General features: G+C 40.8%; 4 protein-coding genes and 1 long non-coding RNA gene across 9 annotated transcripts in view; 3 read left to right on the top strand and 2 right to left on the bottom strand.

Moving 5' to 3' along the window:
- Nucleotides 1-189: 189 nt before the first annotated feature.
- Nucleotides 190-7867, bottom strand: LOC147172674 (sialic acid-binding Ig-like lectin 15). 4 transcript variants are annotated; one of them, XM_086079362.1, is made up of 4 exons: nt 7787-7867; nt 1237-1349; nt 691-1074; nt 190-625 (listed from the first exon to the last, which is right to left on the bottom strand). In XM_086079362.1, the coding sequence occupies exons 2-4, from the start codon at nt 1280-1282 to the stop codon at nt 225-227; spliced, it is 831 nt and encodes a 276-aa protein (XP_085935488.1). In that variant the 5' UTR covers nt 1283-1349; nt 7787-7867; the 3' UTR covers nt 190-224. The 4 variants fall into 4 exon arrangements, with proteins under 4 accessions (XP_085935488.1, XP_085935487.1, XP_085935490.1 ...); XM_086079361.1 differs by lacking the exon at nt 7787-7867 and adding an exon at nt 2416-2454; XM_086079364.1 differs by lacking the exon at nt 1237-1349 and having other exon boundaries at nt 7787-7842.
- siglec15l (sialic acid binding Ig-like lectin 15, like) lies at nt 2566-6379 on the top strand. Of its 2 annotated transcripts, XM_086078933.1 has the most exons (7): nt 2566-2679; nt 3687-4061; nt 4209-4577; nt 4647-4688; nt 5622-5711; nt 5904-5936; nt 6248-6379. In XM_086078933.1, exons 1-7 carry the CDS (start codon nt 2628-2630, stop codon nt 6277-6279), a joined length of 993 nt encoding a protein of 330 aa, XP_085935059.1. In that variant the 5' UTR covers nt 2566-2627; the 3' UTR covers nt 6280-6379. The 2 variants fall into 2 exon arrangements, with proteins under 2 accessions (XP_085935059.1, XP_085935058.1); XM_086078932.1 differs by having other exon boundaries at nt 5904-6379.
- cmtm7 (CKLF-like MARVEL transmembrane domain containing 7) lies at nt 7455-13054 on the top strand. The gene is made up of 5 exons (XM_086079366.1): nt 7455-7717; nt 8884-9060; nt 9220-9318; nt 9492-9573; nt 9813-13054. The coding sequence occupies exons 1-5, from the start codon at nt 7607-7609 to the stop codon at nt 9824-9826; spliced, it is 483 nt and encodes a 160-aa protein (XP_085935492.1). The 5' UTR covers nt 7455-7606; the 3' UTR covers nt 9827-13054.
- Nucleotides 13055-14009: 955 nt separating this feature from the next.
- LOC147172672 (uncharacterized) lies at nt 14010-22256 on the top strand. Its single transcript, XR_015095361.1, has 4 exons — nt 14010-14095; nt 14176-14291; nt 14388-14499; nt 21950-22256. It is a non-coding gene; the product is annotated as an uncharacterized LOC147172672 (long non-coding RNA).
- Nucleotides 21910-25299, bottom strand: part of cpne4a (copine IVa) — a 22221-nt gene continuing 18831 nt past the window's right edge. The window contains exon 16 of the mRNA XM_086078296.1: nt 21910-25265. Coding sequence (XP_085934422.1) covers nt 25134-25265 — 132 coding nt within the window. The 3' untranslated portion in view covers nt 21910-25133. The remainder of the gene's footprint in view (nt 25266-25299) is intronic.

The raw sequence follows: 25299 nt of genomic DNA, 5'->3' as shown, positions 1-25299 counted from the left end.
GCTCTATTCTTTGGCTCACCTTAATGAGATATTATTAATGTATGATAAACATGTGATAGTGGATTGTTGTTAGCTTTGCAAAGCTTTGCTAGCAAAAAACAAGTTTTGTTGGTGTGCCTTCTTGAAAATATGTCATAATGACTCAAGTGACCAGCAGGTGAATGCAAAGACATAAAAACTTTATTGGACTTGGGGCTAATGGGCAAGGCAGCACACGGCCGAGGTCACTTCCACCAGAGGGCCCCCATAGGCACCAGCCACACCCCAATCCCCAGGAGGATGATTACCTTGGACCCCAGAGAAATAATCAGCATAAGCAGGATATGGGGCGGCGCTCCATCCTTGGTTGGGGGTGATGGAGGGGGAAGCATGTAGAGAGTAGCTTTGTCTTTGCCGAGCGGATTGGAGGCAGAGCATGTGACCTGCTTTCCGATTTCAACATCCTGCAGCCGGCTAATAACGAGGTCGCCACCTAGATTCAGCAGGCCCGCTGTAGAACCTTCCAGCGGGTGCTCGGGGCTTAGCCACTGGATGTCAGGAGGCGGCGAGCCTGCCGCGCGGCACTCTGCCGTGTAGCTTAAGCCTTCGCCGGCCTCCACGTGCAGGGATAGGATGTTTGGCGGTGCTGTAGAGGGAAACACAAATGTGACAAATGCAAACCAGTTCAAGAGGTTCTTGTTAAGGACTTACCCTCCACCCTCAGGCGGGTCCCCTGGTTGTCCTCCACGCTCTTATGATCCCTTCCCTCCACCTCCAGCCCACAGTAATAGCGCCCGCTGTCCCCCAGGGCGGCGCCATTGATACGAAGGGACAGATCATGCTGGCGGGGGTCACCCTCCAGCCGGTACCGTGCGTCCTGCTGGGGCCCGGGCTCGCAGACGGGGACTTTACCAGTGCAGCGGTAGAGGACGGTGACACCCTGACCGCCACCCAGACGCCATCGCACCTGCACTGAGGCATGATGGGAATGCGGCGGGTGGCTGAAGGTGCAGGGTAGCACCACTGGGTAGCCCGCCAGGGCCCGCACCTCTGCTTGCATGTGCACCGCCCACACACCTTCTTCAAAGCTCCACACTGTGGTGAGGAACACATGAACAAGTTGCACTGTATGAACACATGAATACAGGAAAACAGAAAAGTCAACATATACTGTAAACATGAAAGCGTGAAAATGAATAACATAAATTCATCAAATGACATAAGCATATTAATATGCATGTGTGTGGCTCAGCTCACCTCCATTCGCAGCAAATAACAACGACATGCAGAGCAACACCTCCATGATGGACGAGTGATTGTGTGTGTGTTTTTCCGGCGTGACTTGTTTTATTTTGAGGAAGTTTTCTTGTCTTTGTAAAAAAAAGAACAGAAATACAAAGAATGTCACTGGAAGTTATGAGGTGCCATACAGGCCAAAAATACATAACATTTATCTAAATTTAAGGGGGTGGGGGGGGGGGGGGAGGGACTAAAACTCCCCCACGTAACAAAAGCCCTCTCACACTCAACCCAAAAAATAATAATCTTTCACACATGTTACATTTTACATTGCTACATGGTGGGGCCAATATTTCGGGATTTCACCGAGTTGGGGGGCCTACCCGTTCTTGTGGGGCCATTTTGATGGGCCCTACAAGTTTAGACCTCTTTTTGAGGGTCAAGACTTGGTTTTAGAGTTTAGGTTTGAATTGGGTTATGGTTGAGGTTAGGGTAAGGAATGGGGGTACGCAATCATTTTTGATTGTTGAGGTTAAGGGAAGGTGCTAGGAAATGCATTATGTAAGTGTGATGGCCCCACAAAGATAGTAAGACAAACCACAAATACAGTATTAGGGGGCCACTTCACGGAGGTGTTTCTAGTCTAGTTTCAGTCTTTGTCTTTGTCTTTTGTTGACGTAATATATTTTTTTCTAGTCTTTTTGTAGTGTTTATCGTATTTTTTGTCAACTCTGTAGTCTATTTCAATCATACTTTTGGACTCTTTTTAGTCTTTTTGTACACCTTTGTTGCCTCCATGAGATCTGAAATCTTCTCTGTGCGCTAGCCATGCTAACACTTAGCACTTAGCAGGGTAGCTAATAGCTATATGCTTTGGCTCACGTTAATGATAAAGGAATGAATGGTGGATTGAACGGTGGCATCCTGGCTACCAGATGCAAGCGCACCTGCACTGAGGCATGATGGGAATGCGGCTGAAGGTGCAAGAACGGAACTACAAAGAATGTCATCAGAAGTTAAGAGGTGCCAGATAGGCCCCAAAAAAACAACATATATATAACACAAAAAGAAAACTCCCACACTCATCAAAAACCCTCTTGTACTCACCCCCCAATTTTTTTCCCTCCCACAAATCGACAAAAAAATCTCTCAATTAGTAAACTCTCACAAACAACAAAAAAAAACTCTGAAACTCACCGAAACCTCATCCCCCAAGGTACGGTAAGTTTGTTGTTATTATTAGCTACCGTCCTTGAGTGTGTGTCTGTGTGTGTATGATTCGCCTTGACATAATGCATTTCCTAGCCAGTCAGTGTCCTGTGACCCGTTTCCTTCCTGAATTGCTCTCTGGGCCCAGCGTTGATGTGTGTTTATGCGGTTCCACATGCATTTGGGCTTGTGTGTTCAACATGCGTGTATGTTTGCTTTGGTGCGTGTGTGTTCTGTTGCTGCTGATCACAGGTGAGTTGTGTTTCTGGATCATTCCGCCATTCTAACACAATGTTCCAATTGGTTCTTCGTGGTCCTACTTCCTGTTTAGAATGTGAAACTAGCTGCCGATATTAGCATGTTGACGTGCAGCATTTAGCTTTAATTAGCATGTAGCCATGGAAAGTTAACATGACGTGAAACTCAACTCTGAAATAAACACAAACATGAATGAACTGTACAACAACCGCAGGTGCAACAAAATGCTTTAACATGACAATATTTAAATTGATAATAAAACATTTATGTTGTTAACAAAAGAGAGTTTAAAAGTACACAAGGAACCGTAGTTTTTTTTTTTTTGCAGCTGATAGTCAACATCATGATGTGAAAGTAGGTAGCCATATAAGCTAAGCATGTTGATGTGAATGCAGTTAGCTACATTAGCATGTTGACATGTAATGCTGCATTCGAGGATAGTCGGAAGTCAGACTAGTTCAAACCAGGAAGTGTGTACGGGAGCTTGAACTTGGAAATTCAAATTGCAAAGTCGGAAAAAAAAAGTATCCCGACTTCATTGACGGACTACAGGTGACATCACTCTACAATGGCGACCCCTTTGGAAACATAGACCGTGAATGGTAAAAGACAATTTACTTGAGTATTAAACTAAATAGCTTTCTTCATTCATAAATATTCAACATAACTTGACGTAACACAACGTACCTGACAGTATGCCGCTATCTCCCTGCATGAAATGATACGGTGAACTATTGAACTGTATGAAATGCTTATGAAATAAGATACAAACAATAAATGAAGCAAAATTGTGAGAAGGCAAGTTTGTTGGAGGTCAAAATGAGTTTTGAGAACCAAAATAAAAAACAATTTATCAATATCCGCCATTTTGGTTATTTAGTTTAGCCTCTGACGCTTTCTGGTCAGAACTGGGGAAAAAACGACTCGGATATATCCGACTTCCTTGAATGCAGCTTAAGTACAGAGTTTGCGTACTTTTGCCACGTCTTGTCCCGGTACAGGAAGTGTGCCATCATCCTCAATGACTGTGCGTGTCTCTGAGGAGGTCAACGTGTTGCGAGGACAAGATGCCATCCTGGAATGCTCCATCATTTATTCCAAGCAGGACCGCTACGCCGGCATCATCAAAGTGAGCTGGATCGGCAGAAAGGCCACCAATAAGCAATTTTACCAATGTGAAGTAAAGAACGACTCGCTGGCAACGTCGGTTGATTGCCTGGGCTTGGAGCGCTTCTCGTTAGCCGGCGACGTCCGCCAGGGGCTGGTGTCGCTTCGCATCAGAGACGTCACAGTGATTGATGAGGGTGCGTACTTCTGCGAAGTGGCGCTGGACAATGGAAGGCCAGAGAAGAAAGAGTTGACGCTGAAGGTACAAGGTAAAGACTCACCTCTATAGGTGGACTTCTTGTTTGGTCTTAAGGGGATTTGTTGGCAAGTTAGTAATTTTGCAATTCCTATTATAAATAGTGTTCCCTACACAGCCTTAATTATTTCCCCTCGTTTTTTCCTTCTTCTTCTGTCAGTGAGGCCTGCGATCCTGAGCCTGTCATTGGTCACCAGCAGCCTCAGCACCCACCAGAGGCTGCAGTGTATAGCGGAGGGCCAACCGCAACCAAACATCACCTGGCTATCGGCATCTGGGGGCCCATTGGTGACAGCGATAGAGTCGCACGTGCAGACCTCATCGGCTGGTTCATATGTGAACAGCTCCGTCCCATTCGAGCAGCAGGACGAGTGTACCTGCCGGGTGGAGAACGCGCTGGGGCGGGCCGAGCAGACGTACCGGCCCGCAAACATGGCCAGGGACTCGGCCCTGGTATGTGGCGGCATCGCTGCGGCAGTGCTACTGTTGACCACAGGGGGCGTCATCGTCCACTGGCTGAGGCGCAGAGGTGAGGCAACAAAATGGTCGTAGGGGCTGTGTCATGTGACATTGAGATGATGATGTTTTTCTCACTCAGCTCGAAATCGCGATGCTCAGATTCAACAAAACAGTCAAACACGTGAGTGCAAGCCTTTACTCAACGTCACACATGAGCATATTAAACGACATGAACTTGGACCCATGAACTCCTACTGTAAACACATGAACACAATATAATGAAATTAACATGGAAACATGAGTTTACAGTATGACCACGAACAAATGAATACATCACACATTGGCATGAGAAGATTTGGGGGGGGGGGGGGGTTAAAGGTTTTTGTTGCATGTGAGAGTTTATTTAGTGTGAGTGTGAGTTTTTTTGTGAAGGAGGTTAATTGTTGTGAGAGTCTTTTTTCTGAGAGCAAGAATTTCTTGTAATGTGAGAGCATTTTTTGGTGTGTGAGAGTTTTTTTAATGTGTGTGTGAAAGATTTTTAGTGTAAGTGGATTTTTTTGCTGTCATGAGAGTTCTTGCTAGTGAACATGAGAGTTTCTTGTGTTCTTGAGAGTTTTTTTTTCTTGTGTGAGAGAGGTGTTTTGGTGTGTGTGAGAACATTTTTGGTACATTTGAGAGGGTATTTTTTTTTTTTTGCTCATGGAGATTTTTATTTTATTCTTTTTATATGAGATTTTTGGACCTGTGATTTTTTAGTTAACTCTGTGTGTGTGTGTGTGTGTGTGTGTGTGTGTGTGTGTGTGTGTGTGTGTGTGTGTGTGCGCGCGCGCGTTTATATCACATCAATGGGACCATTTTCTGGGTTTTTAGTATCATTGACATTTTGGTGGTCCCCATGAGTCCAAACCTCTTTTTGATAGTCAAAACTTGGTTTTAGAGTTTCGGTTTGAATTGGGTTTTGGTTGGGGTTAGGGTAAGGCAGTCAGTTGTGATGGTTAAGCTTAGGGTAAGGGTCTAGGAAATGCATTATGTCAATGAGATGTCCCCACTAGAAATGTAAATCCAACATGTGTGTGCGTGTGTTTGCCTACGTGTGTGTGTGCGTGTAAATCAGAGGATTGCCTTCCGCATTCCTCCCAGAGTCCAGTCGGCGGCGCTGTTGAGCTACAAACTGTTTATTCCACTGTTGTTCTTCCAGAGTCCGGTGAGTGTTATCAGTTTTCCGAGATACGCTTGAAACGCTTTTATGCTTTTAAATCCATTTTAAAAACCTAAAACATTAATTTCCAATAAATCACTGCAATCTAATGTATACTACAGTATTTTTTTAATATTCTGCAGTATGTATAACAGGTGGTGTGTGATATGTGTGTAATTGGTGCTTATGTTGTTGCAGGCGAAGGCATTTCGTCCACACACAGACATCAAGGTGAGAGACAAAATCACCACTTTCTGTCATTAGTCATTTTATTTTTGCAAGGTTTGAAGGAAGGGGAGTCTTTTGCGGTGTTCGGCAGTCATTTTGTTGTCTTTTGCAGCCTTTTTGTGGATTTTTTTTTAATGCTATAGACTTTTTGTAGTCTTATGTAGTCTATTTTATTTTGTAACATTTTGTAGTGATTGTATTTATACTTTTTAAATATACTTTTTGTAGTGCAAGCTATTTCACCAATTTATAGCCTTCTGCAGTTCTTTCAATTATTTTGAAGTGTTTTAGATTGATGAACTCTCTCTTTTCAGATATTTTGTATTCGACTGTGACATATCATTAGTAATCGTCTTCGTCATCTTAGAAGTTGTGTGTTCATCTCCAAGCGTTTGTTCTGCACTGGTGGCAAAGGGACGAAGTCAGAATAAAAATGTTTGCAGAAGGAGTTTGGGTTTGTTTGTTCAATCAATCCATTTTATTTCATTCATTTTAAAAAGAAAAAAGACAATAAAAAGCAATATTCAAATTCAAAGTAAAGCAAAAGAATGAAAGGGGACAGAGAGAAGTAAAACTTGTTTTGTCTGTCCCTGATCAACTAAAAAAACTAAACAACACAAATTTAATGACAACAAGCGGTCAAGACCTTTTCAGTGTTACAACAAGATAATTCAAAATAATTTAACTGTGTGTCCTTGTGCTATGTATATTTTTTTGCAGTAATTGTGCACACACAAATAGACTGAGAAGATTTAGTTTTACAATTCAGATTGTTCCACAGACTGACACCTTGAGTTGAAATACATCGTTCTTTTTGTTTTGTTCTATAGTTAGGTTTGGAAAAAATGCCCGTTCCTCTTAATTTGTGCTCACTTTCCCTTTTTATAACACTCAAACACGGTGGCACTCACATGAAGCGTCGGGAATCAATGTGATTCAAAGTGAACTAAGAACCTAGTGACCTTTTCATGTCTGCTTCTTCTTTTTGGGCCTTGTAGTCATTTTTCTCTCTCTTCATTTGAGTAATTGTATGTGTTTTGTTTCACCCCCTAGTCTTTAGAGTCTTTTTGTATACTTTTTTAAGCGTTTATTTAGGTGTTTTTTTTTGGTCTTTGTTGTTGGTTTATCTTTTTCATTCTTTTTTTAATCTTTGTCTTTTTCTATTCTTTTGTAGTCTAGTCTTTCTGTAGTCAGCTGTAGTCTTTTTGCAGTCTTTTATATACTTTGTAGTATTAGTATAGATACATTTTGTTTCTGTTTTGTTGATTGCGTTCAGGGTTGAATATGAGCTCACTGGGTGCAAAGTTCGATCGTACTACACTTGTCAATAAGATCAATAAAAGTGGGTAACATGATAACTTCATGAATCACTGCACTACGCTTTGTATTTATGTTATTAAACCGCTTGATACATGCTTTATATAATTTAAAATAATAATAATAATCGCATTATTTACAAGTTTTTGCCTTCATCTGTCTTTTATTGTGAAAGACACCACCGAACTGCGCGTGTGACTGTGCTTTTGTTGCGAAACGTCAGCGGAAGTGTGTATGCGAGTTGGGCGTGTGTTTTGGCGCCTTCCGCACTGAAGCATTTTTAACAAGCTCGAACGGACTTATTTTTCTTTTGTTGTCAAATATTTCGTAAGTTTGTTTTTAGCAGGCAGGCTAAGATGTCTCACACGGTCAGCCCGACCAACACTGGAAGGACTTCCGCATCCGACGGCGCCTTCAACCTGGGGTACATCCGAACCATCCCGGGACTGCTCAAGATGGCCCAGATGGTCAGACACTGCACAACAACAATTACACTACAGCACTTGGTGACAAAAAAAATGTCGCCTATAGCTTACCTGCTTACAACGCTAGCACCAAACCAACAGGGGCGGATGAGGCAGGGGGGGCTGTGCAGACACGAAGTGGAATCCTGTGGGTGTGGTTCCACACACTCACACTCACACTCTCACACACACACGCACACACTCATACAGTACAGGATCACAACATGTAGAGGGATACTAATGATACACACGCTAAACATATGACTATGAACATTATGTTGTGCAACTATTGCATGAGTAACAGACATTGAATGATAAGAACTAGGGCTGAACAATTTTTCCTCTCAATGTTGTAACTGCTATTTAACATGCTATTATTTTTTCAAGGTACTCTTCCTATGTATTTGTAAATAATTACAAGCAATTAATTAATTTGTGTTACAATAAACTATCAGATTTACAATGCATGATATTTATATGGCAAATGAACCATGAATTAATATGAAAGATAGATTATTTATCCACAGCACTGGTCTGCGAGCCACTCTGGACTGGGCCACGGCGGGCTGCACAGTTGAAAGAATAAAAAAACTTACAGTACTGTACTTGTGGTTTGTCTGATATGCTAATTATCTCGGTCGCTAATGTTAATATTAAATCCACAAGCTAGCAAAATCAGTAAAAACAAAAAACAAACATGCCGTATTTGGAAAGTTTCTGATGTCAAGACAAGAGCCTATGACCAAGAAGAAAAAGAAAGGTGCATTCGCAGGAGACCTACTTGAAATATGGATTTATGGCGACGAGTGATTCACACTTGTGCTGCTAAAACAGCTACATTAAAAATACAGCTTGGAGTTGTAGCATTTTAATAATATGCTAATTGGCGTGACTTTGACTTGCAGGCTTTTAAGCATTCACTATAAGGACACAAATCTACCAAACAAGTGTGTAAACATAAGTCAGTAAATCATACATCAGAATACAGCAATAGTTATATTTAATAGTTATATTTAATAGTTATATTTAATAGTTATATTTAAAGTTTTAACCACTTAAATCAATAAAGCCACACATTTTATTACACTGATTACGCGAGTGTGGTAGAATGGAAGCCTAAGATGTCATTATCATTAACAAAGTGACGTGTGTTTTTGTGTCTCCTCCAGGTGGCGCTGCTGGTCACCTTCCTGTGTGTGCACTGTGCACGGGGCTGGCCCAACTGGGCGGCATTCCAGTACTTTGAGGTGGTGGCCGTGTGGTTTCTGGTGGTTCTCCTGGTCTTCTTCCTCATGCACTTGTGCCGCCTGCAGGCCAAGATGGCCTGCATCAATTGGCCGCTCACCGTAAGCCACGCCCACATTCATGGCGCTCCACGTCAACTTCACATAGCAGGTCATTCATGCTCCTTCTCTTCCTCTTGTTCCTTTTTCTTCTCTCCTCCTCTTCTTTCTTCTCTTCCTTCTTCACTTTCTTGTCATCCTCCTGTTCCAACTTATTTGAAGGAATTCTTCCACTACTCCGTGGGTACAGTGCTGATCTGCATCGGTTCCATTGTGGCGGCGGTGAAGAGTGGGGGAGTGTCTGCCCTGGTGGCGGCATCTGTAAGTACAACACTCATCTTGCCATGTTTGTTGTCATATTTGTATGTTTTTTTTTTCTTGTGGGTGGTATCATTTTTATGTGAGCTTTTCTTGTGTGTCACTGTCATCATGTTTGTATGTTGTCATAATTGTCTTATTGTTGTGGGTTTTTTGTCTATGCCATGTGTTGTCAGGTGTTTGGCTTCATCACAACTTTCCTGATGGCGGTCAGCTTATGGACGTCTTACAGTGTCTCTTGTGGACCCCACCACACTGGTATTTAATGATGTCATTATTATTATTTTGATTAATTACTAATAGTAATTATTATTATTAATAGTTTACATGATTGTTTTTGAAAGTTGGTCAGACATCTTGTAGTTTGTCTTAATGGTCCCGTAATAGCATCCTCCTCCTAGCAGTGCTAGCTGCGCTAATAATGGTAATGTCATGCCGTGTGATTTAAAAACAAAACAAAACATGGGAGTCACATGAATTTAATTACATGTGTGCAGGCGCGGCCGTGTAATGGCCAGAAACAAGATTGGCTGCCTCTGGAGCCCGCTCACTTTTCTGCCTCGCAACCAGCCAACAAGCCAAAGTGATCGGATGAAGAGAAGCTGATCCAGGACCAGTCTTTAAAAAAAGAAAAGAAAAAAAATAAGTTGGAATGTTGCTGGTGCTCCAGAGATTCACCTTCACATCAATGTTACCCCACAACAATAACAGGTGCGAACAATAGGTAGTCAACTTCCTGGCTACATTTCCCATCATGCTCGCTGCTTGGTGAAAATGTTGCTTTATTGTTGCTTTTTTTATTAGAGACAATGAGAGAGAGCAACACCCTCTGTTGGCTGCTTTTGTGCCATAACAACTTGCGGGGTTTTTTTTCATTTAAATTTTCACTGTTTACACTAACCTCACAAACGGACATGATGTTGAACCACCTTCATCATCCTCCTAATTTATGCACTGAGCTAGAGTAAAGTGCTGAAGCACTTTCCACATAATCAGCCACGCTAGGCTAAAGAAATGCTAGCATTCAGAATGCTAACGTTTCAAACAAATGCAATGATGAACCACCTTCAGCATCATTGTCATCTGCGCTACGCTAGGCAGAAGGAGTGTTAGCATTTAGCATGCTAACCTCGAATGTCAAGTACGCAATGCTGACTCGCCATCATCATCAGCCATGCTAGGCTAAAAAAAAGTACGAGCATTTAGCATGCTAATCTTGCAAGAGGACGTAATGCTTAACCACCATCATCATCATCAGCCTTATGCTACACTAAGCTAAGAAAGTATTTGCGCTTAGTGTACTAAAATTGCAAACAAACTGAATCTTTTTTTCTTCATCAGCCACACGCCGCGCTTGGCTAACGAAGCATTAGCATAAAGCATGCTAACCTCGCAAACAGATTCAAGGCTGAACCACCACCATCAGCCACGCTAGGCTAAGGAAATGTTAGCATTTAGCATGCTAACTTGCACTAACCTAGTGCAATGCGTCAGTGTGCCAACAATGACCTCTTTACGGGTTACATGCACACGCAAGCTGTTGTCATGGCAACAGGCGGGCCAGCGTGCACGGTGCTAGTCTTTAAACGTACGTACAACCAACGAGATGAAGTTTACACAACGATGATGAATATGATGATTACTATTACAAAAATGTGAAAGCACATACACACGAGTCAACAGACTGTTAACAATAACAACACCATGGACGTTTATATTCAGTCGCAGTCATGTTTGTGTGCCAGCTAGCATCATGTGACCTGAATGTGTAACTCTGTGACCAATCACATGCTCTCATTGACGTTTATGTCAAATCATTTGTAAGAAGCAGAGAATAAGGAAGAGTGAAGGCCCGCTATAAGTTAGTTATATTATTAGCATTATTCTTAAGGGTGGGAGCTCAAAATACCCATTTATTTTTATTAAATTTTTTGCAAATGTGTATATACTGGTGTAAAATTTGTATTTTAGGGGTGCCCAACATAACCCCATAAAACTCCCTTAGAATGTCGGGGGGGGGGGGGTAAACCCTCAACACCTGTTTGATCAATATCATCTATCTCAACAACCCATAAAATAAATTGAACAGGAAATGTGACATTTTGCTTTGAAAAAGCCTCTCTCGAGTCAATTAACTTTGAAAAGTCAGCCCCTGACACCAGTCGCACCGATGGACGCAAAATTGGATCTATCAAAACAGGACACACGAGAAAGTCAAAAGTACCTCGACCTGAAATTGAACAGAAAATGAGCCATTTTTGTTTGAAGCAGCCACTTTGGGTGAATTCCCTCAGTAGTGACCCTTGAAATCTTTAAAACAGAAAGGTCCCATGTCACACAAGAAAAAGTCACAAGACCCAGACCTGAAATTGAACAGGAAGTTGTTTGTTTGTCTTGGTTTGAAGCAGACATTTGTGGCAATTTCCCTCAGTATTGCTCCCTGGAAAATACAATTGACTGATCACCCTGAAATTTGGTGGACCTTTCTATCGTAACAGAACGCATGAAGAAGTCTGAAGCACCCATGCCTGAAATTGAACAGGAAGCCACATATTTTGGATTTTGGTGTGAAGCAGTCACTTTGGGGCGAATTGCCTCAGTAGTGTCCACTGGAAAGTTACACACACTCACACACACAAAATCCACCCTAGTTTCACCGATCAACCTGATATTTGGTGGGCATGTCAAATAAGAGGATGGAAAAAACCGTCACAAGGTCCCGTGCTAAAAATGAATAGCAAGTAGACCATTTTGTTTTTGAAACAGCCATTTTGGGAGCGTTCTTTGCAACAACTCATACAAGGGAGTTCACCCAAATTAACCCGCAATCACAAGCCGGTATCCTAGACAGATGGACTACACTAAATTGCCAAGATTTTTACTTGCTCCAGCCAATGTGGGCAGAGCATCAAAGTTTGATGATCGTTTTTAAGGATTTGCCATGGACAAGGGGACGTGAGGGCCCCTTTCATTGCTCCCTGACGCTTTTATATTTTCTTTTTATTTCCTTAATGAGATAAATGGATGTCCCTTGAAACATGAATTGAAGTATGATAAATTGGCCTTACTAGCTCACCTTCAATAGCAACATTAGCCACATAGCATGTTCAGTGTGTAATTACACACGTTAGCCGTTGGCAAGTGCTGTATACAAATCATTTCTATTATGCTGGTTTTACACTTTTTGAAGAACATGTGAAACTTGTTTTTACGAGTAATATAAACTTTTATTTATGACTGAATTTTTAATATTTGCACACGCGTCAAAGTTTGCCACAATGAAAGTTTGTTTTAGTGCTTGGGAAGTGGAATGATTTAGTGACAAACATTTCCTGCCTAGCAGTTGATAACATTTCATACTTCCGAAAGTGATGATTGTATAACAAAAAAAAGAAGAATTAAAAACTGTGATTGTATCCTACCATAACACGCACATTTATATCCTGTCTTCCAGTGAATGTTCGAATCCTGCTGCAACTTTTGCTTTTTATGCTAATTATTATGATTGTTTAGTTTGTGTGCACATGTGGGCTTAAAACCCCAACAGAATTGCTCTTTTCATAGCTTCATTTTTCCAAAAGTGCCTTATTGTGACACTTGATGGAGCAGTTAGCCCTGTAGCGGCTAGGCTGCGAGCTAGCCTGATGCTAAGAGACAAAGGAGCACAGTATTTACGCGTGCTTTCAAGTTTGACATTGTGATGTCCTGCATGTTGTCAATTAAACCATTGTTGCACCAATGTGTGACTCCTATTTGACCAATGTTGTCATAATACACCTATAAAACCATCCATATTTTTTATTTTATTTTATAATAACTCTTGTCCTATTTAGTTGGAGGCTGTCCAAGGTGAGTTTTGGCGAGAGGTGGCATATAGAGAGTCAATGTGAAGAAACATTATTATTATTATTATTTCTTTAATAATTAAATGATTTTAGTTTTTTGCTAAATAATGAAAACACTTTTGTTAAATAAGGACCACGGTATGTCGTACTTGCACGAGCTGACCGCTAGAGGTCACTATTTAACAAGCTTGCAATCAAGCACGCTTAATGGCGGTCAGATAACATCTGCTCACCTGGAGTCAGAACAAATTCAACTATTAACTCCCCGCTGACCACAAGTGTCACCTGTCAAATGACATCACGGGGCAAAGGAGCAGCGAAGTTACACATAAATGGTGAATCTGATCTGCATGCACAAAAACACTCAACACAAACGAACATGCAGATAAAAAAAAAACACTTGAACACACAAACAACCAACCATAAACACACCACATACGTGATCATATACACACATACACACTAACAAACACACAAAAATAGTCCCAAAGACTTAAAGACAATAGAATACAGACACACACATGCTCACATAAACACACACGAGCAGACAGACAACACAGGGACATAAACACACACAGACAATCATGCAAAAATATACACATACAAACAAACACACACAAAAAGACATACTGTATTCACATACACACACACAGCTCTGTGCATTTATTGGCATACACACACTCTCACACAAACTCGCGTGCACACACAACCAGACACACATACACCCACACAAACACACATGAGTGACATCATACACTAACTTTAACCTTTGCCTTGAAGTCTCGACACATTGGATCAATGGACCGGACCGAGCCTGTCGCTAGGAATCAAACCTGTGCAGGAATTTCACCATGCTGTTGCCACGACAACACGTTGTGATTTCCAAATAAGAAGTAGCCGAGCAGCCAGAGCAGGAATCCGCAGCCATCTGATTGGTAGAACACTCATCACTCAACACCGCTTGCTTATCAAAAGTTTGGAAACAAACTGTTTGGTGATGTCACCTGTCCATCAGGGGTCGTACCCATGACAACAAAGGCGTGTTAGTCCCACCCCTTCACCTGACACCGGCGTCCCTGAAAAGCTGCTATCTGATTGGTTGTTGCTCAGCCTCCACCGCACGGATGACAGGTGAGGAAATAGTTGCCATGGCAACGTGGCACTCCCATCTGCGTCTACGCGCTTAACTACAATTGCATGTTTATTGTTCTACTTTTATCATCACAGCGTGAAGGTGAGCATCATCATCGTCATATGTGTCAGTGGATCATGTGAGCTGATGTTCTGAGATCCATTAGTTTCGTCGTACCCAAGCACACACCTTGTCAAGAGTTCAAAGGTTAGTTTCATGCTGATTCTTAATGGCGGGAAAACTCACACACAGATACCATACACAAACACACACGATGCACACACAAATTCAAATGCACACATACATGTTCACATACAGAGGTGAGATGTTGTAATTAGTGAAGGATGATGACAACGATGACGAGCTGAACGTTGCTGCTTGTTAGCTCCGGTGTGAAAAAGTCTTGACGGCAGTTAGTGGAACATTAGCGCTGGCAACTCGCTAATTAACACAGGAAGCTTGACAGCTTATGACCGCCGCCAAGCACATAGTCATGTCATCGCTTGCTAGCACGCTGTGCAGACATGATGTAAGCATGTGAAACAAACTTCAATGGACATGCTATCAGAGCCTTTCGAACCAACTGATGTATCCCAACCATTAGGGACACCAGAACCATCAGAACTTTGAACTTTCTGAGCCCGCGTTTCTGCAAAGGAACCAATTTGACATTTGAGAGGGGAATGTAGAGGCGGAGCTAACAAGATGTGTGATGACCAATCAGCATGGAGTTCATGTTACATGTTTAGGTTGGATTAGGTTTTGGCAAGTTTCACAAACGTCATGTTACATTAGTTGCACATTTTACAAGGCCCACTTGTTTCACATTACAAATGTTTACACATGTTAAAAGAAACCCCGACTGTAATGACAAGTTTGCTCTATATTATTTATTTGGTTGTTCATTTTTCAAAAATAATTTCCAGTTGAATACATTTTGCAGAAACTTTATTTGGACGAACGCCGCCACTGTTATTTGCGTCGCAAAGCGTTCAGTGCGTAGTGACGTACGTAGAATGGCGGCTGGCTCTAGGCCGAGCAATGTGAAACGTCTATAAAGAAAGCAAGGTAAGGCTCCGTAGCGTTCCTAAAGCCAGCCGCCATTCTACGTCACTACGCACTGAATGCTATGCGATGCAAATAACATATGTTACATGTTGCATGTTTTGCTCAATATGTTTCAAATGGTTACAAATGCTTTGCATGTTGCACATTTGTTGCACATTTAATTAGTGTCACATGTACGTTTTACATGTTCCACATGTTGCAAAATATTACAACTGTTGCATAATATTAGACATGTTGGACATGTTCCACATGTTGTGCATAATATTGGGGCCGGGGGCGGGGTGTGTGGTGAGATGCTTGGGTGACCTCAGGGAAGTTTTTTGTTGTTGCTGTATTAATAGAAAATTTAATTGAACCTCCACTCCAGTAGGTGGCAGCGGCGCTCTTATTGTCAAAGAATTTACAACAATTTTACAAAGTATTTTTTTCTTCCTGGAGGGGGGTGTAACAAAAAAATAATTGAGGAGCACTGATTTATATGTATACATTTGACATGGACTGTATATTACAATCAGTGGCAATGCACATGGATGGCAGTTTGACCCGTTTGAAGCCAGGAGCATTAAAGCAGCAAATGTACTTCATCCCCTGTGGTCAAGCACACATATTGAATGTGTTAGCGTGTCTATGTGTGTGTGACAGGGGGTGTCATCAATCAGGGTTCAGTGCTGGAGGTTGGTGTGTGTGAAGTACTGGCCAGTGTGAGAGATATCACATTCGGGTTTTGGTGCTGCTGCGTTGCCACGGTAACCACAGAGCTATCATTATGCTGATGGGATTTCTACGACATCTCAGCGGGGCGGAGCTACAATCAGTTGGAAACAACTGGGGGGGGGGGGGGATTTTTTATCTCTTATACAGTATAGCATGACTTTGAATTTTTTTTAAGACATTACATTGATATAAGAATAATCCAACACGTGATGTCATATCATTCAAGTTAATCAGGCTGGTCGTGGAGTGAAATTATGAGACTAGAGTAACATTGGAGGATACCGGAGCGATATTGTGACATTATCGTGACACCTTCATGATAATGACATGACATTATAATGATATTTGCCTGATATATTGGTGATGTTGGCGTGATGTAATACAGCTGTTAGGGTGATATCATGATGATACTGGAGTAACAGCATAGATATTTTGGAGTGATATAATGTTATTGGAATGAAATAAACTTGATACTGTGGTGTGACTGGTTTGTTAAAATGGTGATAGTGGGGTGTTATCATGATGATACTGGACTGATGTTATGATGATACCAGAGTAACATCTTGATAATATTGGCATTATACCATTTTTGATGCTGGCATGTTGTCATTGTGTTAGTGGTCTAATATAATGATGATATTGGAGTGATATCACGAGGATACTGGACTAATGTTATGATGATTCTGTATTGATAGCATGTCATTATTGGAATGATATGATGATAATGGGCTGATAATGTGGTGGTGTTGGCATAATAACAAGCTGAAATTGAGGTGATATCATGACAATACTAGACTGATGTTTAGGATGATACTGATGCAATATCACTAGAAAATTTGAGTGCCATAACAGTGATACCAGCTGATATCACGATAATAAAAAAACATTTTAAAAGAAAGAAAATAGGATGATGATGACAGCTTTTACATATACCTATTATATACTACATACATATAACTATTACAATTGTTATTATAAATATGCTTCTAATCATGTGTAAATAGGCCAGTGTGTGTGTGTGTGTGTGTGTGTCTGTATTGGCATTAGCATGTATTAGCATTAGGCAGTCTTCTTTGAGTCTCTAGAATCTGTTTGTTTTAATGTAATGAGCTCTGTGCGTGCTCATGATTGTCTCTTAACAAGACACTACACCACTCACGCGCGCATGCCGCGCACGCACACGCTCAAAGAGGCTTCTTTTTTTTCTTTTTTTTTAAGGAGGCTTCTATCTGCAATGCTAATCACGAACAAGTGGAATTCTCGTGGATGATTTTTGTTGAATTTAAAAGAATTCCAGATTCTGTGCTTCAAAAATAAGTGACAAAATCACCATAATTGCAATAAAATTAATATTAAAATTGATGATGATGATTATTATTGTTGACTGTGTACGTAGACTGTCTGATAGTCTTCCTCATTGGCCCCCTCTTCTTCTTCACTTGTCAAGCCGATGAATAATTAGTTCGTTGTTGATAGTGAGGGAATCCACAAATCTTAATAATGACGATGATGATGATGAAGATGATCAGTGATGTCATGTTCCGCGATAACATATTTCACACACATATTTCATGTAAATGTATGCAAATGAGCTCGCACGAGAAGAAAAAACAAACAAACATGAAAGAAAAATGTCATGACTGAAAAAAACAAAAGCGCTATATTATGATTAAGTTCTTTCCTTCACTTTGATGAAGAGCCAAACACAAGTTGGCATATTTTCGCTGCCCATTGCCCATATTTTATTCATTCATTCATTCATTGATAATGCCACCATCTGTTTGTTTTTATGTTTGTTGCTTATTTCATCATTTGGGACTTTGTTACAGTCCACTTGCATTGGGGACAGGCTATCTATCTATCTATCTATCTATCTATCTATCTATCTATCTATCTATCTATCTATCTATCTATCTATCTATAAGGATACATAAATGACACTGAAAGTTTACTCAATATTGCCATAAATGAAATTTATTAATGTATGCCTCCTCTGACGTGCTCTGTATGGGTAGAAAATAAAACAAAAAACATAACTCTCTTTAGAAGTCTTACTTGGCTAATGAATAAATAATGACATATTGTTCCAAACCCAACGTTTATTGTTCCTGCTCAGGATGTAAAGTATGTAAAAAGCTGACCTACTTTTTTCTTTAAGAAAGAAAGAAAAAAACTTTTGTTTAGTATGTAACAATAATAACACACACACAAAACCCGTCTCAGTGGTGTGAGTCTCTATTTCCAGGCTAACAACACGGTGCACGCCACCTCCCATTTGTCCTCCAATGAAAACTGGACATTTTCATGAATTTGTTTAATATAAAACCCCAAAAACAGATGCCTGGACAGGATGTAAAAAAGTGGACATGTCCGGGCTAAAGAGGACGTTTTGTTCACCGAATCTATCTATGTGACTGGCTAACTAGCTAACTGTGAACAAGCTAGCTAGCTACATAGATAGCCAACTGTCTGTCTGTCTGTCTGTCTGTCTGTCTGTCTATCTATCTATCTATCTATCTATCTATCTATCTATCTATCTATCTATCTATCCTTTTGTATGATGATATGGTATATGGTGATATTTTCTGTTAGTGGTTTTTGATGTGAAGAAGAGGAAGGAACAGATACATTGATGTTTTAGCATTGTTTTTCAGGTTGGTCAGACAGCAAACTGAGTGGAGAAGAAGAGTCTCCACTCCCGTTGTCATGGCAACAGCATCAGCTGCAAACACACGAGTAGACAGTACACACACAGTTATAGAGTGAGAGTGCTGGCGTGTGCAGTAATTAAAGTGTGTGAGGCGATATTAAAGAGGAGGCGTTTAGCCTTGTGTCTCTCCTCCACACTTTCCTCCCTATTTTTTTTTTAGATCATCACATGATCTTGTGTCATTAATCACAACTAGCAACCAAGAGGAGGTTCCAACATTTCCCAAAAAGCCCGATGATTCGCTCCGATGCTTGTCGGAGCGGTCCGACTTAGGGCCGCTTTTGGGAATCAATAAGTCTTTACTTACTGTATTTTCCGCTCTCACGCTCCCAACGCTACAAACTGAACGTCACAACTTACAGTTATTGCTGTTGAACCACCCACAATTGGTCAAACTTTTTCCCCCTATATAGTTTTAGCCCTCCCACACACTTTAAACACATTTAAAATGATTTTAAACATACTTTTTGAATATACGATCATCATTTTTGAACACATAAAAAAACTATGCAAGCATAAAATATACTGTATGTATTTTCGCGTCTGTGTTCATGCACCTGGTGGTGTTGCATGTGACATCAGCGAGTCTGTGTGTGAGTGTCTGAGAGTGAATTTTGGCCGGCAGCATTTAAGTAGTTTTACTGTGACTCTTGTGAGTGCATCTTATTAGTGAATGTGAGTTTTTAATTAGAGTGTATGAGAGCATTCCAGTAGAGTGTGAGAGTGTTTCAATAGTACGAACGTTTTTCAGTAGTGTGTATGCACTGAAACTCTCTCATTAAAACACTCTCAGGCACACTAGCGAAATGCTTTCATACACAACACTGAAATGCTCCCAAGGATTCTGAAACACTCTCACACAATACTGAAACCACTCTTGCATCCTACTGAAATGCAGCATTTCAGTTGTGCGCTTGACAGCATTTCAGTAATGCATGAATGTTTCGGTTGTGTATATGAGAGCATTTCAGTAGTTTTGTTGTGAGAGTTTCAGTGGTAATATGAGAGTGTTTTAGTAGTGTCAAAGTGGTGAGTGAGCATTTAAGTAGTGGTGTGTGAGAGTGTTACACCTTTAAAGCTGAAAGCGTTTCTGTAGTGTCTGAGAGCATTTTAGTAGTGAGTATGAGAGCATTTCAGTTGTTTGTGTGAGAGCAAGTTTGTCCCCTGTTTGTTCCCTGCGCTGCTGCTGACCTTTTTTGCAAGTTAAAGCAAAAACTGTGGCAAATGTTGAAATAAAAGAGAACAGCCACTTTCAAACGTTCCATCAAGTCAAACAGGAAGTGGACCTCTCACACATTAGGTTGGCGCGCCGGCCGCTTGCCGTCACTTGCATCAGCGCCGTTGTTGCTGACGATACAGACAGAAGCAATCTGCCTCAGAGAGAGATTGGCTTGAGAGAAGGAGGAGAAGAAAATTCTTCAAAGATATTTTGTCCCTCAACCGTGACGGGAAAAGTTCCATCGAGCCCCCCCGGGCCGACGTGACCTCGATCGGATAAGGCCAGTCGCCAGGTGGCACCGCCACAAAATAAAGTTCACTTATCACCACTGGACACTTCATTAGGAATACCACTCCAACACATCAAAACACAAATGATAAATATTTAATAGATATAGATATTCATGTAAACATACTTGAATATTTTCCTGTGTGTCCCTAATGAAGTGTCCTGAGGAGTGTCCCACATGACAATGTCACATTTTAGCGGGAACATGCCCAATGGTCATGTTGTGTTCTCGATTTGATGAGAAGGTAAAAAAAGAAAAGACAAAAGAATTCAGGTCTAATTAACTTAATGACACCCTAATCAAGTCAACTAATCAGGTTGCCTTTTTATTTGTGGTGGCACCAAAACCTAATTTGATAGTGTCTTTAATGTTTCTGTGGGATAAGCGTCTCATTTATTTATTTTTCATCTTTTATAAGCCTTTCTTATTTAAAAAATAAATTCAAAATTAAATGTATAATAAGAATTTAAACAAAAAAATCTTCAAATATTTTATTTATTATTTATTTATACATTACAAACTGTTGTTGTTTTGGGGTGGAAAAGATGATTAAAAATTAATTAAAATTTTATTAAAATAAAAAGAATGAGATAAACATTAAACAATAAATAAATAAACATTTATAGAAAATAATAAGTAAATTTTATTAATATTATTAATCTTAACGTCATTAAAAATATTGAATGCAACCAAACTAAAACACTTCATTAAAATGAAATAGATTGAAATTAATTGCAAATTGCTAATAAATAAATAATAAGATCCAAAACAATAAATAATTAATTAAAAATTGCAGCTGAGAATAAATAATTTGTTATCATATTTTAAAAACAAAAAAAGCTGAAAAATAGTCCATTTTTTAAAAAGTAAATTGTTAAATCCTAATCTGTAATAATTCTTATAAAGCATAAGTAAACATTTTCAAATTATTTTCATCACATACGCACATAGTCTCATCACATCATGCCACCTGATCACATGAATTATTTTCCCACAATGTCGATTGTATGTAGCGAAGGTCGTTTCAAGGTAGTTTTGACGTCTGAGTTGCGCGTGACCTCGCCGCCGGCATCGCAACGTGTGCGCCTGATGTTGACCAATTAAGTTTGACGTCTGTGGGGAGTGGGGAAGAAGGGAAGATGGATGCCGCCCTGCTGCAAGAGATGAACTTTGAACCCCGCTTCTTTCATTCAGATGATGCTTGAAGACAAAAATATTCCCATTGGTTTCCCCTCTGTTTTCACCTTCAACTGCTCGTTTTTATTGTGAAAGGGCCAGTTATGAGGTTTGCTCGTGAGTTTTACTGTGAAAATAAGGTGTGATTGTGAGTTTTATTTGGAAATTGTCATGGTAATGAGCCAGTTCTGAGGAATGGTGAGGAGTTTTGCTCTAAAAGAGAGGGAGGTAAGCTTGTGAGTTTTACTGTGAAAGGGCCTGACAGTAAGCCAGTTAAAAGTATGCTCATGAAATTTATTGAAGTAGGCTACACTCATATATATCATAGTTTTATTACACTCATAAATGACTCAATTAAGCTCATGAGTTTCACTTATAGTAAGCTAATGTGTTTTTGTATGAAAGGAGCATGGTATGGTGGAAGTAAGACACAAACTCTACTTGATTTTGACAGTAATAAAAGTTTAATTGTCGTCATCAGGTCACGGGACCCATCCGCCATCTTGTATCAAACAGTCACACGTCAAGAAGGACGAACGAAAGGCTTCAAAATGGCTGCCAGGAAGACAGAAGATCCAAAGACATCAAATGAAAACAAGGGCGGTTTCCACGGTAACATAATTATTATTTTTTTTTTTAGAATAAGAAAATTGTGCTTGGAAGTCTACGCTTATCATGCTAGCAAAACACTTTGCTAGCATACATGTTGTAGCATAGCATAAAATGCGAGCAGATGTTTTTACCCAACATGCTAGCAGATGTTAGGTCATAACATGTTAGCATCCCAAACTCTGCATCATAAAATGCTAGCAGAATTGCTAGCTCATACAGTACGTTACATCATAGCGTCTCAGAGGTCATTTTGATGACAATGCTAGTGGGTAATGTTTTCACAGCACACCAGCATGTTACGTCGCTAGGAGATATTTCATAAAATGCTTGTAGGATATGTTTAGACCTAGCATGCTAGCAGACATTTCATCGTAAGATATGAAATATGAAGAGTGCTATATACTCTGTTACCTACTTTTTTGTACTTGTATGTACCCATATTTTATAATATTTGTGTAACAGTTTCACACTGTGATTCATTAAAACATCCAAAACTCTGTTTACCTGACTGGATAACCTAACCGCTGGTGAGACCAGAACAGTCAGAGAGAGAAAAAAAAGAAAGGTATTTGTTCATAGATATCTACCGTTGGGTTAGTTGAAATGTTGTGTAACAAAAGTAATAGTGGTATCAGTACTTGGTATCGGTGAGTTGAGGACTCAAAAGTGAATAATCATACTGGTACCGGTCTGAAAAAAATGTGGTCTCAAACATCTCTACATAAAATGCTAGTGCATATGTTTTGACCTAGCATGCTAGCAGATGTTAGGCCTACATCATATCACGCTGGCAGACATTTCATAAAATGCTAGTAGGATATGTTTTGACCTAGCATGCTAGCGAACATGTTATTACATGCAAAAACCACCACACAATCTCATGCACGACACTTCGATGCCGCGAACTACAGTAAATGAGCAAAAAACGTCCAAACAACTGTGTGCTTGTCATCACGTGCACTAAACTTCCAGAAAACACGTCAACGTGCTCGCTCACAGTGCAACACTTTCCTCTGCCTGGCATGCACGACAGATGCTAAAGATGCTACAGCTAGCTAGCATTTATTTGAGTGAAAAGAAGACACTAATATTAGTTTTTGTGCTGGCGGTTCTTAGCAGTCGTTAACTGTTGTTAGCAGTCAATAGTTGTCACTAGTTGTCGTTTTCAGTTGTTACGGGTCATTAGAGGTCACTATCAGCTATTAGTGGACATTGGTAGTAATTAGTAGCCACAAGTGGTCGTTACCAGTAACTATCAGTCGTTAGCTGTTGTTAGCGTTGATATCAAACAAAGACGCTAAGCTGGGTGTGTGCACTAGTGGTTGTTAGCAGTCGTTGGAGGCCATTCGCGGTCATTAGCTAGAAGATGCTAAGATGAGTGTGTGCACAGCGGCTATTATTGGTCCCTAGCAGTCGGTAGAGGTAGTTAGCGGTGGTAAGTAATCACTAGTGGGTGTTCGTGGTTTTGAGCAGTAGTTAGCAGTACTTTATGGTCGTTATCAGTTGTTAGTGATCACTATCAGTCACTAATAGTCATTAGTGGTCTCTGGCAGTCATTAGCGGTCAGTAGTGGTCTTTAGAGGTTACTAGCAGTTGTTAGCAGTCAATAGCTGTTGTTTGTGGTCACTAGCAGTAGTTAGCTCTCATTTCTGGTCGTTAGGGGTTACTAGCAGTCATTAGCGGTTAGCCTACTATAGTTCGCCGTCATGCAGAAATTGATATTGGACTGGCGCCTGCTTGAGTGTGACTGTGTGGCCGCAGGGTGCTTGCTTTTCTGCACATTAATGAGCAGCCCCGTTTTTGCTTTTGTGACTGGAGAATGTCGGCAATGTTGGACTGTCTGCGTCGATGCGGCTGCATGGAGCCGAACCACGCGGAGCCGAATCCATCACAGATGAGATATGGAGAGGAATGAGTCGTCACGAAAAAGTAAAGTGAAGCAAGAGAGACGACTAGATGAGACATTCTAACCAATGTTTCTGTATCCGTGTTACTCACCAACAGACAAACTATTGGCTGTAGCAAAACGTGACGTCATACATGCTGTGATTGCGATCCTATCTGTGATCCCTCATACTGGTCAAAGGGGACTTCAATTTTTTGCTCCTCTCTCTTCTACTAATCAGCTAAGCTTCAAACAACTTGTGCAACAAGAGGGAATTATAACTCTGCCCCTCCTGTATGCGAGGTGCCAGTGTGAATGGAGTTATGGTGTATTTTCATTGGAGGTACCCTAAGAGGAGAAGTGGTTTGGATAATGGATGGATGGATGGCTGAAGACTTTATGTTTCGGGTATGTTTTATGTAACGTTGTTGTGTCATTTCTTACTGTGCTGCCTGCAGCCACATTGGCATTGCAAAAGAGAATCGGTTCGCAATTGATCTGAACCTAGATAAAGGTCAGTGTCGGTCATTAAAGGTCCTTAGCAGCCGTTAACTGTTACAAGCAATTAGCTATTTCGTCAGCAGGCGTTATTTGTCAGCAGCAGTCACAAGTGGGCATTGGCAGTTACAAGTTGTTGTTCACCATAGGTACTAGAGGTCGGTAGTTAGGCGTCACAACCGGTCGTTAGGGTTACTCGCAGTCATTAGCGGCCACCAGTTGTCTTCAAATGTCACTAGCAGTTGTTAGCTGTTGCAAATGGGCACTTTTGATCATTAGCTGTTGTTGGTGTTCACTAGCTGTAGTTAACTGGGACTCTAGTGGTTGTTAGTGGTTACTAGCAGTAGCTAGGTGTCTCTAGTGGCTACTAACGGTCGATAGTGGTCACCAGCAGTTGTTTGTGGTCATTGGCAGTCATGAGTGGTTTATGTGAAAAGGGAACACTACGTTGAGCGTGTGCAGTAGTGATTTAGTGTTTAAAGAATGTGCTAACACTTGTCCATCACAAGGAGTGGGTGCTACAATTTCAGACTAAGTGCTAGATAGGCACACAAGCTAACCAATTGCATGCTCCCAAAGTGTATACACACAAACCAAACGACAGAACAAAAAAACAAGTTGTGCTTTTCAGGTACACGGCAGCCATGTTGGCGGCAGTGGGCTGAGCCCCTCAGGGTCCAAAGGTTCTGGAGGTGTGGTACTGACTGGCCACTTTTGGTTTGATGCCTCTGCTGTTGTAGTAGTCGACCACCTGGTTGGGAACCTCGGCTAGCACGCTCTTAGCCAGCGCTGCTGGCGATGCCTGGGGCGGAAACAAGACGAGAAAACAAATTCAA

The sequence above is a fragment of the Leptonotus elevatus genome, chromosome 6, assembly GCF_054856555.1.
Source record: "Leptonotus elevatus isolate MCC_2025b chromosome 6, RoL_Lele_1.0, whole genome shotgun sequence".
NCBI lineage: Eukaryota > Metazoa > Chordata > Actinopteri > Syngnathiformes > Syngnathidae > Leptonotus > Leptonotus elevatus.
Note: the sequence above shows the minus strand (reverse complement) of the source record. Positions and strands in the feature narration are given on the sequence as shown.

Excerpts from the sequence above, each read along its gene's own strand:
- siglec15l (XM_086078932.1), top strand. The coding sequence starts at position 2,628 with ATGCGTGTATGTTTGCTTTGGTGCGTGTGTGTTCTGTTGCTGCTGATC. Across the intron at positions 4,578-4,646 it reads CCACTGGCTGAGGCGCAGAG|CTCGAAATCGCGATGCTCAG; the intron begins GTGAGGCAACAA and ends TTTCTCACTCAG. Across the intron at positions 4,689-5,621 it reads TCAACAAAACAGTCAAACAC|AGGATTGCCTTCCGCATTCC; the intron begins GTGAGTGCAAGC and ends CGTGTAAATCAG.
- LOC147172674 (XM_086079361.1), bottom strand. Across the intron at positions 1,075-1,236 it reads GTTATTTGCTGCGAATGGAG|TGTGGAGCTTTGAAGAAGGT; the intron begins GTGAGCTGAGCC and ends TCCTCACCACAG. Across the intron at positions 626-690 it reads GACCCGCCTGAGGGTGGAGG|CACCGCCAAACATCCTATCC; the intron begins GTAAGTCCTTAA and ends TTCCCTCTACAG.
- cmtm7 (XM_086079366.1), top strand. The coding sequence starts at position 7,607 with ATGTCTCACACGGTCAGCCCGACCAACACTGGAAGGACTTCCGCATCC. Across the intron at positions 7,718-8,883 it reads TGCTCAAGATGGCCCAGATG|GTGGCGCTGCTGGTCACCTT; the intron begins GTCAGACACTGC and ends TGTCTCCTCCAG. Across the intron at positions 9,319-9,491 it reads CTGCCCTGGTGGCGGCATCT|GTGTTTGGCTTCATCACAAC; the intron begins GTAAGTACAACA and ends ATGTGTTGTCAG.